We start from the raw sequence: 16,241 nt of genomic DNA on the forward strand, positions 1-16,241 counted from the left end.
TTTCTTAGATAACTGGTTGGATGTTTGGTCCACAAAATGTCAGACAATGTCTAAAAGTGTTAATCACTGTTTCCCAAAGCTCAAGGTGAATGTCTTGTTTTGTCCACAACCAGAGTTTGCAGATATCTGTATTTTACTTGAATATTTTGCCCCTTATATTTTAACACAAATATCTGTACAATCTACTCCTGCACTGCCTTCCCAACATGAAGACTGATTTTAGCCTAAATGGATGGGACAATAACATGTGACAGTTCCCTGGTGTATCCATGAGTGCACAACATGCACAAGCACGACAGACAAACAGGACAAAACCACAGAGAAAAGGTGTCTAGTTGATCTGTCAGCTGCTCATGAGAGGCCTATTAGCACTGTGGGGCTGATTTTAGGCCCCAAAGAGAACACCGTGATTCAAAGAACTGTTGAGGCTAAATAAAAAAATCTTCATTGTCCTGCAGAGATTGGGGAACTTATAACAAAAGAAAAAGGCTTAAATAGAAGTAAGAATTGTTTAAGTTGAATAGTCTTTGAATTATATTAAAATGACTTGCAGTTCAGTTAGCTTTACATAGAAACAGCCTCATTCAGAGGGCTACTTTTTACTTTGATACTTCTGAGTACATTTCAGAGCCTGTCCTTTTTCACTTTTATTTGATTAACGAAGTTGCATCAATACTTTTACCAATCTTTTTTTTCAACACAAGTCTCCATACTTCTACTTGAATAAAGAATGTGTGTGCTTTTGCAACCACATCTTCAGTTAGAGGAATAAAGAGGCCACCAGAAAATATTAACATTTGAGAAGCTGAATCGGGAAGTTTTTTTTCTTAAAAACTGACTCAAATTGATAATCAAAATAGCTGGTGATTAATTAGATAGTTGACAGCTAATCGATTAATCAACAAAGTGTTGCAGCTCTAAAAAACAATAATTTTCTGAGTCACAGATAAAGAAAATATCCATGAGACCAGCACAATATGAGAGACGCCTATATCTTATTGCTTTTGTGTCCAAATTTGTATTGTTTCCCACATAACACAAAAGACGGCATGATTGTGGAGAGTAAATGGAAGATAGATTTAACACATTAATCATCTAAACAATTCTCTCAGTTTCAAGTGACACAAATGAAATGTGTCCATTGTTAGGTTAACTTTTGAAACAATGCCCTTTCTGACATAAAATCCACATTCTGTCCACACAGAAACATTATCTAGACAGAGCACAGTGACTATTATCTACATGCCAACTAACATATGGAGCATAATAGTTTTATGTAACACACGTACAGTACTGTATAAGACCTTTGGAACTGTTTGAGTAATGGAGGAGACAAAGTCCCCGACTGAACCACTGTGTGTGCAAACACTCCCATCACAGACACACAGATCTGCTTTCATTCACTGAAATATGTTCACAAATACTCAGTTTCTCAATCGGAGAATTTTCTCCTTCATTTTTGTGGGATGAAACAAAACCTTTTTTAGGAATTCATCATATCTATTTTTGGGTGTAATGCTTCTATTTTTAGACCCGGTTTGCGTTTTCCAGGCCACTGATGAGTCACAGCGTGTTGATGGAAGGTGGGAGGCCAGGGATCCAGCTCAGTGTGGGGAAAGGTCAGAGAGCCATCAGGCAAGGGTCTTCGTCTCTCTAGAGGTGCGAGTCACCCCGTGTGTGTTGACTCATTGGCACTCGGAGGCGAGTCAGAGTGAATCTACCCCCAGACTGTTCTTGGTGACAGCAGCGTCATGAGATTAGAGTGTGTATACATTGGCACGCCCTCTAATTAACGTCCACAAGTGGAAGTGGTGTGTTGCTCTGCCTGGGAGTGTGTCTAAGCCTATACCACACGTGCAGCCGCACACAGCGCACGCATCAACAGCCAGGGTCGGGATCTAATCAGACGTTGATTGACCTCATCCGGAAACAATCTGATTCTCTGAGCGCGTGCACGGCAACGTGTATTTATCTGTGTGTTTCTCAGTGTTTAACATACCAGGGTGTTCTTTCCTGGGAAACACAGCCTGCTCTCTATGAGGGGATCACTGAGGCCTGTTAGTTTCCATGCTGTCAACTCCCAAGCATACACCCTGCCTTGTGTCTCTGTGTGTCTTTTCATTGCTCCCTTTTCCCTCTGCTCACCCCTCTTTCTTTCTCCCAGCCCCCCCTGTCTGTGTTGTGAAGGTCAGCTCCGACAACTCTCTTCCTTATTTGGAAAGTTTCTCCATTCTATGCAGGTCATTCTAGCCCGACCGACCAATCCAGTGGTTAGTTGGTCTGGTGTCTCAGCCAATCCTGTGTCTCCCATGTCCTTTTAAGGACTGCCCATCTCTGACTCTGGAGGTTGATGTGAAATTATCTGCTTTTCCTGCTCTCTTGTGGCTTCATTTTGCTTTTTTTCTGTTGCACAAGTTCTTTCTCTCCCTAATGACAACTAACATTCTGTTTCTTCCTTTTTTCCCCCAGTTGAAGTTTTACTTTCATTTTTAATTAGACGCTTGATGATGATGAACCACAAGCAAAGACCTCAGTATATAGCGAGCGCCATATGTGGTTCTTTAACATGCATGTTTCCCGCTTTCCATAAAACCACAAGCAACACCTCGACAAGAAAGTGATTGTTAATACTGCATTAGAGAGTTCATGACTTACACCTCGTAAACACAAACACACTGCTGAGAGGAAGCTCTGAGTCACAGCACAGATATGCGACAAATCCTGGCAGCCAGAGCTCCTTGCTCAGCAATGCAACACGGAGAATGTACAACAGATCCTGCTTTAAATTTAATACAACAAGCCTGAAAAATCCTGCTGTAGTCTGATATAAAAGAGAAGTACAGACAGCGACACACAGCTTCCCACTGTAAACACAAGTTCAGTGTGTGACAGTGGGATGAGGGCCGTTGGCAAAGAGCAGTTTGTTGCCTTCAGTTTGCATGCTGTTCCCCTGACAACAGCCTCACTGGGGTTAAGGAGGTTTGGAGCTACTGCAGAAATCATTTAATCTCAGTGGTATGGCAATTATGTCAGCAGACAGGGATCGAAAGGTATAAGGTCAAGCTGCATGCAATACAGGCCACATTAAAGTAGATTAGGCCATTCCTCATCTTTATCGCTGTGATGTCTAAGTATGCAGAGCCTGGAAACATTAATGTTGGTAAGTGATACACATGGTGTCACTTACACACTGTTGTTCTAAGCTCCTGTGTGTTTGGGACCCTGTGTTAGGGCTGGGCAGTCATTCAATATTTGGCCATTCTGACTTTGGATTGTGTTGTGATGATATGATCCCATCATGCCTTTTGTCAGTTGTATGTACAACATAAATTTAATCCCTGTGAATCATCACTTATGACCCACTAAAAATGTGCGCTGGTGTCTGTGTCTGCCGACATCCTGGCCTCTGTCTGTATTTTCTTATTTTCTCATATTTTGCTTTACTCAGAACTCTTCTGATCATCAACCTTTGGGCAGTTATGTGTAGCCCCCCAAGCAGGTTATGAGGTTGGGACCAACGCAACGCGACTAATGGTTACATCACTCTCCTTGTCTCTCTCCTAGACTCTCTCTCCCTCTGTGAAAGCTGCAGACAACACATTAGAGCTGCAACTATTAATCAATTAATTGCTTATTAATCAATTATTAATCCCCAACTATTTTTATAATGGATTAATCAGTTTAAGTAACTTTTTCAGAAAAAAAAGTCAAAAGTCTGCGATTCCAGCTTCCAGTTATATCAAAACTGGAGAGTATTTCTTCATTGAAAGAAGAACAAAGAACAACACTTTTCTCAATGGGAAAGATGTTTTTGCTCTTCGGCAGGAGTTTGATGTAATTGGCTGAAGTTAGATGTGATAGACAGATGGTTCATGGCGAGTGTTTGCCCTTTTCCAAACAGTTTATAAGGGCAACTTCCCAGATGGTTATGTGTAACAAACCATCTGGCCTGTCAGGTTATCTCATTCTATGTTACTTGCCAAAACCCAAAACAATGTTATTCTCCACAACTATCTGGCAACCCCCCAAATGATCTTGCAGCCCCTTAGAGGTCCAAACCTGACACTGAGAATCAGACATAAGAAATATTGCTCTTATTAATATCATAATAATGACTGCAGCACGAGGTCTGACAATATGCAGATGTTGACTGACCTCCCTTCAAAAGGCTACTTTTGCTTCAGATGCACTTAAAAAAATTAATTTAAAACTCTGTTTACTGTTTGTTCAAGTTCACATACACTTAAAACATAAAACTATTGTCTGCCTTTATGATACGAACCCACAGTGATTAACATCATCTCTTAAACAAATGCACAGCAAAAAACTTGAACCTGAATCACTCTAGATATTTTGCACAAACATGAAATCAGTGTAGAAAGAAAAGGCTAAATGGAGGTCCTGTCGAGAGCTGATGTGTGTGCCTGTTTTTCATCATCAGTAATCTTAGCGTACTGAGTAAAACTGAACATACTGCAGAGTTGCATACAAAAGAATAGAAATCCACAGACACGTTGCTAGAGAGAGTTCAACTGACACATCACAGCCCTTTGTGGAATGACATCCGTGCAAAAGAACAATTTCAACTGTCAAAGTTGATTCCTGGTCTTATGAAAGAAAGATTAAGCTGTGGAATGGTTTGAGGATAATTGTTGCCTCTGCTACTTGTGCTTGGTGTGTGCCGCCCACCCAGACATTATCCCAGGGTATAATATAATGCTTTGCCCCTGTTATCGCGGTCAATATCACGGTGGTCACACCTTCAACATGTTGCACTGGCTTGACACTTTTGACTGTCTTTGTCTTGCAGTCTTGTTTCTCAGTCTCAGTGAAGTGCTCTCTTGAAATGGTTGATCACTATCTTGTATTAATGTTTCACTGCATCCTAAGTAAATATTTCCTACAACAGAGGTGACTTAGCAACACAATGAGAGTACTATTTCAACAGCAAAGCTACCAGAGGTGTGGACTGAAGTCACATGATTGGACTGGAATCAGACTCACATTTGATCACTTTAGACTTCTTTTTCTTCAGTTTATTGTCTATTTTGTTACTCTTGTCTTCTTCTTCTGGGTTTGAACTGATGTGGTTTTGTGTTATTGAAAAGTGAAAATTAAAAAACTTCAAGTCATATAAAAAGAAATTATTTGAATCAATCCCAAAGGTTAAAAAATATTTAAAAAGTGTGCCATGCATAAATTAATTCCTCTTCACTTCCTGAATCAGAATTAACGCTATTCATTCCCAGCAAGTTGGCACTAAATTCCCCAGATCCACTTTGATTGAACCAATTGGACAGCATCCAATCAAATTGCAGGAGAGAACCAATAAGAGCGACTGTTAGCTCCAGTAAGGAAAAAATAATAATTTTGTTTGCATACAAAAACTAGACTGCGTCAACAAAAAAGTAACATGTGCATCAAAAATTACAGATGACACAACAACTCTTAACTTCTTTGAAGTTGCACAAAGAACAGTAAGTTAAGGCCAAAATTAACATAGTTAGCAAGCTAATGCTTAGCTACTGTTAGCTTAACAGCAAAGTCACTGTGTAACTCAATGAGGCTAAAAACTCCCTGTTACATTATGATTAATTTAGGGCTTGAAACTTGAATTTTAGGGCTTAGGACTTGACTCAGGACTTGTGACTTGCAAAACAATGCCTTGGTCCCAACTCTGAAAACCACTATACAAAAATCCGGATATCAAAAAGTGAAAACTCACCCACATTCTTGTGAAACAAGGCAAACATGTACCTTTATCAATACAGGAAAGCTAACAGTGGACACCGGCAGCACTGACACCTCATCTATCAGCACTCACTCACAAAAACTTGCACACATGCACACACACAAACAGATTTACAAGCTACAGGTGTTATCAGGCTATCATGATGTGGCTTTACAGACCGTCACATGCATACAGTTGAACCCTGAACACCAGGGTGTTGTGTTGTTGAATCAGGGAGACAAACTCTGTCCAAAATGCAGCAGTTCAGCTCAGTTGTGGCTCGTGTGTTTCATGTTCCTAAATCCTTTCAGGTCTTTATTTAGATCCTTCAGCAGAAAGCTCAGCTCATCATCCAGAGCATCTCACACAATGGGCTTCATGAAAGATAACCTTTAGTTACATGACACATACAAGCTTAAAGGGATAGTTTGTATTATTTGAAATTAGGTTGTGTAGCCTATAGTAGAGAGCAGTCGGCACATCTCCAGTTTGGAGAAGCATATAAGTTCCCTAAACCACCTAAGAAATGAAATGCAAACTGAACCAGGTCAAAACCTGCATAGCATGGCTTTAATTTGGTCTGTCATTTCAGTGTTTCATTGGTTCCTGAAGCTGTCAGTCAGATTCACCTGTGGTTATTTGGTCGTAGGTAAGGAAGAGAGAGCAGTAGGGGGCGGGGGAAAAGGAAACAATACGAAGGACGAAGCAGAAACGTAAGGAGGATGGGCACGACGGAAGAAGGAGAAACCGCGGTGGAAATACAGAGCTTTGCTATAGCATATAGATAGCCACTCAAAGTTTCAGTAAGACACAGAAGATTGAGAAGACTGTCGACTCAATTGCTGTGAGTAAGGTGACCGTTTGTGCTCGTGTGTCTCAACTAACACTGTGAAGACGCTTGCCAAGGGAGGACGCCATGTTCGGGAAGCGTGGGAGCAGAGGACGACGTGGCTGACCGACAAGGACTGTTTCATGTTTCCGGAGGACTGCACCTGGACTCCTGACGCAGCCTGTTTTCCATCTTTCGGACTTTCAGTGTTCTCTACCGGACCTGAATGCCAAACTGTAGGTGAGGTCTCCTATTATTTTTTCTTCCGTGAATAAAAATTCAACTGGCTGAACCGCGCAAGGACAACACACAGGCCTGCAACTTTTTTTTATTTTGTGTATGTGCGTGTGTGTGTGTGGGCCCACATTTATTAACCAGGGTGAATGTCTGCACGTGATCGGAAGCTAACTGTTCTAATGAATAGTAGTAAACAGTAGTAACAAGTAAGCCTGAGTCTGGCTTAATACTGCAGTTTGTGGTATAATTTGGGTAGAAGGCCCTTAAGTATTGAGTAATTTTCAGTAATTTAAGGATTACTTTAATTTCGGTCAAGGTAATTTGGTTTAGTGGTATTTTCTAAGGGATACATTTGTATTTGTTTAAGGTTTAATTTGTGTTTTTGTGTTTTATTTAAATTAAAGGGCAATTTTGTAATTTCTTATAAAACTAAACTTTAAGTTAATTTCTATTTTTTATTTCAAAAAAGTAGTTTGGGTCCAGTCATTTAAATATAAAGGTGAATAGTGACAAGTGTAGCAGTTTTGCTCATAATCAGGGAAATTTGAGTTTCACCCAATATAGGTAAACCTTTGTGGTAGCTACCCCATCACTCCAGTCTAAGGTCCCCTAAATCTCTTAGGTCTATAATACTGTGGAGTGCTGGGGTGCAAAACAAATATTTTTGCTTTGTATGCTGACTGCTCAGAGCAGTTTATGAGAAGGCAACAAAAATACTGGCAAATTGGTGATGTCACTTTATTTTATCCTGCTTGCAGTAGTCTGAAAATAACACAGCCATCAAAATTTTTCCAACTAAAGCAAGTAACCAAATGTTATCTGTTTCTATGTGTAGAATGACTTATCAAAATTCAGATAAAAAAAAAGTTGAATTCCAGAGGAGAATACGACAAGACAGTGCTGCCAATTAGCAATCTATCTATTCTCTCTGTTCTGGTAAAACTCTGCTTTCTCTCCAAACCTGGAGGCTGGTTCAGATCCAACTGGCCAATCCGAGCCTCTCCTCTGAGAATTTCCTTTGATTCTTATCCTGACGTCTGACATCAACGCCGGGCATCGAACCCAAATACCTACCGACCCTCCTCTCTCTTCCTTCAGCGCAGAAAAAAACAGCTGGTCTGTTTTCACAGCTAAGGTCTCCTGCAGTCCCTCCTGCCTGCCAAGTCACACAACGACTTCCTCCATCTCATCAGCTCAGTGTTATTGAAGCAAAAATCATCCCTTACACAGGCTTCCAGTATGTTATTCCTGTGATTTAGAATGTTTTATTCTAGATTTGTGAACATGAACACATCTCTCCAATAGCTACAAACACCTTTGTGAAAATTGTAGCAACACCGAGTAACATTTACTTGGAGTACAGGCTTAAATGTGCAGAAATCCAGACTTTAGAGATAATTCTCATTAAGTATTCAAGTCTAGACATTCGTGCCTTAAGCTAGGTGAACTGCTCACTCAGACAATAAAACTCAATCCATACTGATCCTGCTGCCTTTAAGTAAATGCAGTTAAACAATTAGGCTATTTCATGGTATTGCCATATATTCTAAAAATACACAACATAAGGGTCCTGCTTTCCACTCTGTCTATTGAATTTAACACATTTCAACAAAGTGGTAGTTTGTTAGAAAGTCGTGGTGCTTATTAAGTGTTGTTAAGAAGTGCTGTATATTGTTAAAAAAAGCAATTTTTAACAGTTACACATCAGGAGGCTTTGCTCTGCTCTGTTATTTCACAGAAACATGTGGCTCACCAAGATGAGACAATATATGAGTCTGTACGGGATGTGCCACACGACAAACAGAATACAATGAACTCAATAATAAGATAGAGGGGGTTTTAGGTCCAGAGTGGTCATCTGTGTTGTTTGTACATGTTACCTGAGGAAACAGAATGCAGTCTGGCAGAAACGTGACCTTTGAATAATGGTAGGGCTGCTTTTTTTACTGTGTAATTACAGAATTTAAAGGGGAGAGGGCACGAGAGGGGATGGCTTATGCTTTCTAACTGCTTCACAGTGGGAAACTGATTGTTTTTAACAGTACATCCATGTTTTTATACTGAAAGAAGCAGTTTTACTGCATCAGTCGTAGATGTCAGATCCAGAGATAAAAGTCAGTTCAATTTCAGCTATTTGTCAAATGCCTAAGTGTGGTCTCATTAACTATATTCTTGCATTGCACAAAAAAATATATTAAAAATTAGGATATTACAGTATAGCTTGTCATATGTAAGAAATCTAGTGAAATTCAAATTTTTATTGTGTGCATCAATACCAAACTAAAATCTCAAAGCCCACTTGGTTCAACATAAAAACTGCAGCAGGATATCACATTTCATGTGGGCAGGTGCTATGGTAGAGCCCAGTAACCACAACAGAACTGTTCAGATGCAAGTTCTGTACCAACAAACATCCATAATTAATTTGCAGTACCTCAACTGAAAATGCATCTGATTCCACTTACTTTTTAACCACTGCCTCTGGTTTACAATCTCACAGTGTAATACTGTAAAATAGTTTATATGAAATTAATATGAAATTAATCAGAAATTTGTGCTTTTATTTCTTCTGTCTGCTAAGGTCCTTGTTTGCTTCCACGATAGTTTGATTAATGAGGCTATGTGGCGCCACTCAGATCACATCCAGAGCATCACCCTCACAGCCAAATATTTACCTGTAATTTTCTGTCTCCTCCTCTATATTCTCAGCTCTGGAAGCACAGAATTAACAGTCATAATGTTTATGTCAACAGATTTGCAATACTGTAGCATCCATCAGCAGGAATCAAATCCAGTACACACATGCAGTGGAAATGGACTGTGCAGTGCAAGAATCAAGCTTTACTGCGCTGTACCCAAACTCTAATCTAAATGCAGCCTCTCACAACCCACAGCAACACTGGTAACCATGTACTGTTGATGGAATATACTGCTCACATTGTTCAATACTGTGACAGTCATCATATTGTAATATTATAAACCTACAAAAAATCTTTCCATGTAAGCATGTATAGTATGCTTTGAGCTAAATGCTCAGAAATTATACCACATAGATGTTTAGCAGGTATAATGCATAGACATACAGTATATACACAGAGAGCATATATTAGCCCTTGGATCTAATGTCAGTGTTGTTGCTATATTGGACAGGGCAAGACTGGACTTCAAACAAATTCATGTGAACAGGAAATCCACCGTTTTTTGGGGTAAAAAGCACTGTAATGTTTACCTTTTCCCACTGATTTCAATGAGTCATTTTTAAATTCAAGGGCTTATGATGTATGTGGAGTAAAAAAAATATTTTTTCTGTAGCTTTCCCATTTATATATATTTGTTCACAGACCAGGCCATCCTCTGAGGACCTTCACCAAATTTTATGGCAATCCATCAATAATACATCAAAATTCTGGGAATGATTTCAGTCATTAGCATTCATTGTCTGGAAACAATGAATGTTTATATAAAGTTTTGTGCCGATATATCTTGTAGATGTTGAGATGTTTCACTGAATAATACCATATGACCACTTGCAGTAGAGTAAAAGTCAAAAGATCACAACAGATCAATGCATCCTATATCTACATATCTGTTACAGCTTAGAATGGTAATCCATTTAATAGTTTTTGACATATTTTACTTTAGTAGGACTCATCATCTGGGCATAATGAATGTCTGTAATAGTCGTGGAGGTATTTCAGTCTGGACCAAAATGGTGGACAGACTGACCAACCAACAGACAGACTGACATCTCCAGAGCTATGTCGCTAGCATAGCAAAAAGCTGATCAAAGAAATGGATCAGTGAGACATCCTGGCAGGGAATACAGATGCTAATGTCTCTGTTTTGAGTCTGGATGCAGCCATTCCCTCTTCTCTCTCTCTCTCCTTATTTTTTGTCAGCACTCTCTACCATATTCTAAGAAAGAAAAAAATACACTCATGAAAAAATAAAACGTAAAATGCATCGGCAAACAAGATAAAAATCCATGCACAAGAGGCTTGTCCATGGTAGACATCTCAAAGCACAGGACCATTGAAAATAAGTCCATTCAATGCCTCACTCTCTTCTAATAACAGTGACATCCTACCTGATCCCTATAGAGCTCACAGAAAGGTGCTCAGGAAAAAAACACAATGGCTATGTCCTGGGCTGGGCATGCAGTCCGAGGTCAGACAGAAACAATAGGAGCCATCCAGCAAAAGCCACGCAGATCTGTTTACAGCCACAGACAGGCAGCAGTTGGCAGACTCGGCCTGGCAAACACGATGCCACACTGACACCATCATAAAGGCAGGGGAATGCTTTTGTTCTAAAAAGGCTTGGGATTCCCCCTTTAACCCCTTCACAAAGCTGAGACACTATCATTTCCTCTAGCCCTCAGACAGACAGGCCTCCCAGTCTGTCTCCCTCCCTGGTGAATAGCCTGGCCCCAGGACATATGGAGACAGGACAGGTACTCACAGCTTTGGTTTGGGCTTGGTAGGCAGTGGAGGACCGTCCTTCCCAGGGGATGGAGACAGCTTGCCTGGGGGTGGAGGTGAGTCTGGTGCCACCTGGGCTGGGACATCTGTCATTAGGTCAGATTGTGGCAGAGGTGGAGGTGGAGGTGGTGGTGGTGGTGGTGAGGTGCCCTTAGGTGGGCTTGGCGGTGATGGTGGATTTGGGGGTTGGCCATTCTGTATAGACTCTTTTCCCTTATCTTTGTCCTCCACCTCTGAGCCCATCTGTACTGGAGGCAGGGAGGAAACACTGGGCCAGATCTCCAGCTCCTTGATATGGAAAGCCTCAGTGCCGGGATGAGGCAGCACCTTGGGTGGCAGCTCCAGGAGGCTGATTTCTGTGGGCGGGGGAGGAGGGGGGAAGGCCGCCGCATCCTCAAACCCTGAGCTGTCACCAGACATGCCATTACTGGATGAGTCCTCGGCTGCTCACACAAACAAACAAGAGAAAAGTGGAAAATGTTGGACTTTAATGTTTAGTTTTTCGTCTGGCCCCCACAGAGATACAGATTACACACACACAGAGGACTGTATTGCAGCTGATCTAAAGTAACAGCTGGATCCAGTCAGGCTGATGCAATTCCTGTTTATTCAGCCTTTCCTTTAACTGTGTGGTGAGTCCTGTACTGTACATACAGTTATATCAGTGAGAAAACACAGAAATATTTGTTTCCTGCTGAACTCATCTCAGCTGCTCATCACCTCTCACCCCTCTTCCACACAGACTACACAATAATGAACCCAACAAAAGATGGTCATCTCACCGAGACATACACTGTAAGACTTCAAACCACCCGACTTCCAGAGAATTACTGGACTGTCAGAGGTTTTTGTGACTGAGCCCTGATTCATTTGCAACAATATACCAGCTATCAGTTCTGAGTAAAAATGGTGGACATGAAACTTGTGGCTGATCCTGTGAAGCTACTGTTTACTGGACAATTGCATGAGTATACAGTTAAAAGTAAATATATTGAGCAGGGCGGTTTTGCTAAATGCCCTGAAAAACTGTTGAAAATTAACATCTATAGTCTAGTGCATCAACAACAGGTTCCTGAAGGACCATTTTGAATTATAGAGTTGGTTTATTCTTGACACCATCACCTTTTACTGAAAATCAAAAATACATATAACATACATAGAAGTTTTGTAATCAAAAAGACCACACAGGTCACGTAAGTGATGATTTTCTTCTTCCAAAAGCTAAAATTAGCTGCTATAGCTATGATGTCTGTGTGTTTTCATACTGGGATATAGTCACACAACTGTGGGTGTTACTCATTCTTTCTTCTTTTTTCTTCAGGGATGATCAGAGCACCAGGAGTCACTGATAAAGACTGGTGTTGATTGTGTATACTTGTCTCTTGTCATAGACCACCATTTATATTTTTTCTGAGTTAAGGTCCCGTGGGGTACACCAGAAGGAGCGTGACTTAGGCACTCTGTGGGCCAAATGAGAGGTCTCAGACTTCATAAAACACGAATATGGCTACTGCGGAAACTGTGTACCTCCATTAACTTTTTTTTATAGGATAGACAGGAACTACAACTTTAGGCAGTCCCACACTGGCTTCAACATTTAGCTGTGTGCTTCCCGCTGATGTTGACCTTGTCTTTCTCTGTGTTGGACTCACCTGCATTGACGGTCAGATGGGCTGTGCTCTTAATGGAGCCATACGGGTTGGACGCGGTGCAACAGAACTGACCTCCATCCTCTGGAAAGGCCTCAGCTATCACCAGGGTGCATATCTCCTCTAAAAAAAACCCAAAACAACCACCATCAATACATCTTTAATAACCAAACCATTCATGATCCTACATGTTAGATTTATATGGGTAGAATTGAAAGACTTGACATTGAGTGGAGTGACTTGTTGATTCTCGATTTATTTGTAATAAGATGTAATAGGTGGACAGGAAGACAAGTTATGTGTACGGTAGACTGATGATGGACATGTCATGCAGACTGGTGAATCACTGCTCATTGTCAGACACACTGAGAATGGCACGGAAAGACAAACAAGCATGGATGTAACTACTCATGAAGAACAGACAGACACACTGAAGCGCAGATGTTCATGAAGGGATGTCTGAGTGATTCACAGCCCTAAAGTAACACCTGAAATGACCTCTGAGTCACACAGGTGGGAAACAGACTGACATAAATGAGTGTGCGTGTCATTGTTTATCTGTGATTTTGCACGTGTGTGTTTATGTGTTGGAGTGTGCGAGTAGTGGAGGTTCTCAGACATTCCCAGAGAGGGACTCCCTCTGGCTGTAGGACATGTTATAATGAGTGTCCTATGAGACACAGACTCTTCTGTGGTCATAAGCGAGTGAAAGCCTGCAGCTGATAATGAGCTGATTAAACTCAATTTGAGTCTCCAGACACAGCTAATAATCAGTTGTAATTTTAACCACTGACTGCGGTTGGGAGCATGAAAGCAGTGTTGTAATTGACAGAGGTCAGGGAGGAATTGAGGTGACGTACCTGGCTCAGCTGCAGATCGAGGCTCTGAATCACAGTTCATTATTGGTTGAAAGGAAGAAAAGACAGACAGAAATATTTTGGTTATTAGCATATATCAGTTGTCAGTTAAGTGTTAACAGACAATTAATCACTACTAAGAATAATGTCTCACTTTTCTGGAGAATACGAAAATCGGGGGAGTCCAGGATCTCCTCTCCCTGGCGGTGCCATCTGACCTGCAGAGGAGGGCTTCCACGGACCCTGCACTCCAGAACAACCACCTGGCCCTCAGATGCCTGGGCATCCTGCAACAGCTGCACAGAGGAGGGGTGAAGTCAGACAGACATAATGAGAAAAAGGACTGAGTGAATGAATAATGATGAGGGAAATGAGGATAGACTCAAACCGGTAATGAAAACAATAAATCTGTTTCAGAGTTATAATATGGGGCCAATGGAGATCAATGAAGATGTGGCACTGTCACAAAACACCATTTGAGGGACTAAGAGACCCATGGGAACATAGAAGTACTCATATGGTAGCTGTCCATTGAAAATATTCGAAACTATTCCTCTTTTTTGCTCCCCAATGAGACTTCTACTGAAGAATGCATTTGAAAACAAAATGGCCATTCAGTCACTGATATTTTAAGCAATCTTTAAGCAGTTTCTGTTCAGAGAATCACCTCCTGTCGATTTTTCGTTTTCTTTTAAACATGTTTTTTTAAAACCGCACAGATGCAATCATTTGTTAGTTTGCAAAGACGTTTTCATCCAAGATTCTGATAACCACTGATGTTTTATTAGACCTGTCTGGTTTCATTAGTTTTGAGCATTGCGTATTCCAAAAACAGTCATACATCTGACTGTTCACTCAGTTCATTTTTTTTCATTTCAGTCCAAATAGCTGTCACCAAATGCTGACAGTTAGTGTTTCAAAATTAAATAATTTCTTAAATATTTGGAAAATGATGAACTGTAAGTGCAAGCTTGGACAGGTTGTTAAATACAAGTTGGTAAAAGATGTATCACCAACTTTTTCTCGTCACTGACAGCAAATACTTGTCCTTTTTATGAAAGATGATCTCTCCTAAATAGGATTTTTACAGAATCACTGTCATTTACTAAGTAAACAATTAAGTTTAAGCTTTTGGCAAAAAAGTAAACTATTAGCATTCTGTTAAGATAGCTATGATTAGACTTTGCTTTATTGTGCATTCATGTGGTGCCGGAATATTGGACAAATTAGTTCCTAATTGAGAAAATTCATGTGAACATCCCCTCCAGTTGGAATGAATTGGAAAGTCAGCAAAAATTTTGGTATGTGACTTGCTGAGTTGTTGTCTGTTGACTTCACAAAAATATGTTTGGTTGCTAACTTTTTATTAATTCACATTCTACAATCATTTGTTTGCTTACATGCAAATTATAATATGGTATTATGCTGTAACCACTGGTTGTTGTCCACAGAGTGACCAAGATTAGATAAGTTATTTATTAGCGTTAACCGTGAGGTAAAGCGGTATTTTAGTGGTTTTAAGGAAAGTACTGTTGCAGCAACGTGTCAGGGACAAAATCATTTCAAACTGTTTCAGCATTCTTGGATAGCAACATGAATCTCATCACCCAGACTCTAACAAATACAGCAACCTTACCCAACCCTTTGCAGCGTCCATGTTGTTTTCATATTACAACTTGAAAGCTCCTCTACACACACTACTATACTCATATTCACCTATAATATTGGCAGTAGAATAGGTTAGATAAGAAGGTGACCCACCCCCCTGTGGATGCTCTCAGTCTCAAACCTGCAGGACCTCCCTCTTATAAACGGCAATTAAACTCCTGTGTCCAATCAATCATGTGACAGCTTATAGTGTTGCAGAATTAAAAAAGCAACATCAACACAGGGGCTGATGGAGAAGCCACTGTCAACACTATGTTGTCTCTTCTGCTAGTTAACTTTATACTGGTATCCATCAACAAGAGGCACTCAGTGTCGGTGTTAATAAATGTGCCTGTGAACTTGAGCCTCCTCCTCTCTGTGTGTTTTTGGCATGGGTGTATTTTGTGAAAACCAGGGGTGGAATGTACATCATGGGTCTGACAGTGTCTGTGTGTGTCTCTGTGTGTGGGTGTGTTGTATGGGTGACATCACAGCGCTGACTTCACCAGAGGCGAACATCCTCTCGTTAAGATGATTAAAGCCCGCAACAGTTTTTCAAGGAGGCGTGCGGGCGGGGGTGAAGAAAAACAAATGTCCTCTTGTAATGAAGTGGAAAATGATTTAGGGCCTGACTGGCTGAATGAGAGTGAAAGAGACCTGACCCTTTGTGGGTTTGGCAGGGCTGTTTGAAGCGCTGCCTCAGCCCGTCTCAGTCCCGCCATCACAAGACCCACAGCCTGAGGGAGGGGGGAGTCGGGGATGTTGGGGGAGTGTTGAAGAGTCTGAGCTGGAAAAGGGTGTTCTTGAACT

The 16,241-nt window shown here is 40.8% G+C and overlaps 1 protein-coding gene across 4 annotated transcripts in view; it reads right to left on the reverse strand.

Moving 5' to 3' along the window:
* The window catches only part of palld (palladin, cytoskeletal associated protein), a 72,260-nt gene that overhangs the window by 23,098 nt on the left and 32,921 nt on the right, over positions 1-16,241 (reverse strand). For 3 of the 4 annotated variants that reach the window (XM_084722679.1, XM_084722678.1, XM_084722676.1), the window contains exons 6-10: positions 13,939-14,080; positions 13,788-13,811; positions 12,931-13,050; positions 11,259-11,721; positions 9,473-9,508 (exon numbers count right to left, since the gene is read on the reverse strand). In XM_084722679.1, the coding sequence (XP_084578805.1) occupies positions 9,473-9,508; positions 11,259-11,721; positions 12,931-13,050; positions 13,788-13,811; positions 13,939-14,080 (785 nt within the window). The remainder of the gene's footprint in view (positions 1-9,472; positions 9,509-11,258; positions 11,722-12,930; positions 13,051-13,787; positions 13,812-13,938; positions 14,081-16,241) is intronic. The other variant, XM_084722677.1, reaches the window with a different exon arrangement.

The sequence above is a fragment of the Lutjanus erythropterus genome, chromosome 7 (genome assembly GCF_056507025.1).
Source record: "Lutjanus erythropterus isolate fLutEry1 chromosome 7, fLutEry1.hap2, whole genome shotgun sequence".
NCBI classification, from domain to species: Eukaryota; Metazoa; Chordata; class Actinopteri; order Lutjaniformes; family Lutjanidae; genus Lutjanus; species Lutjanus erythropterus.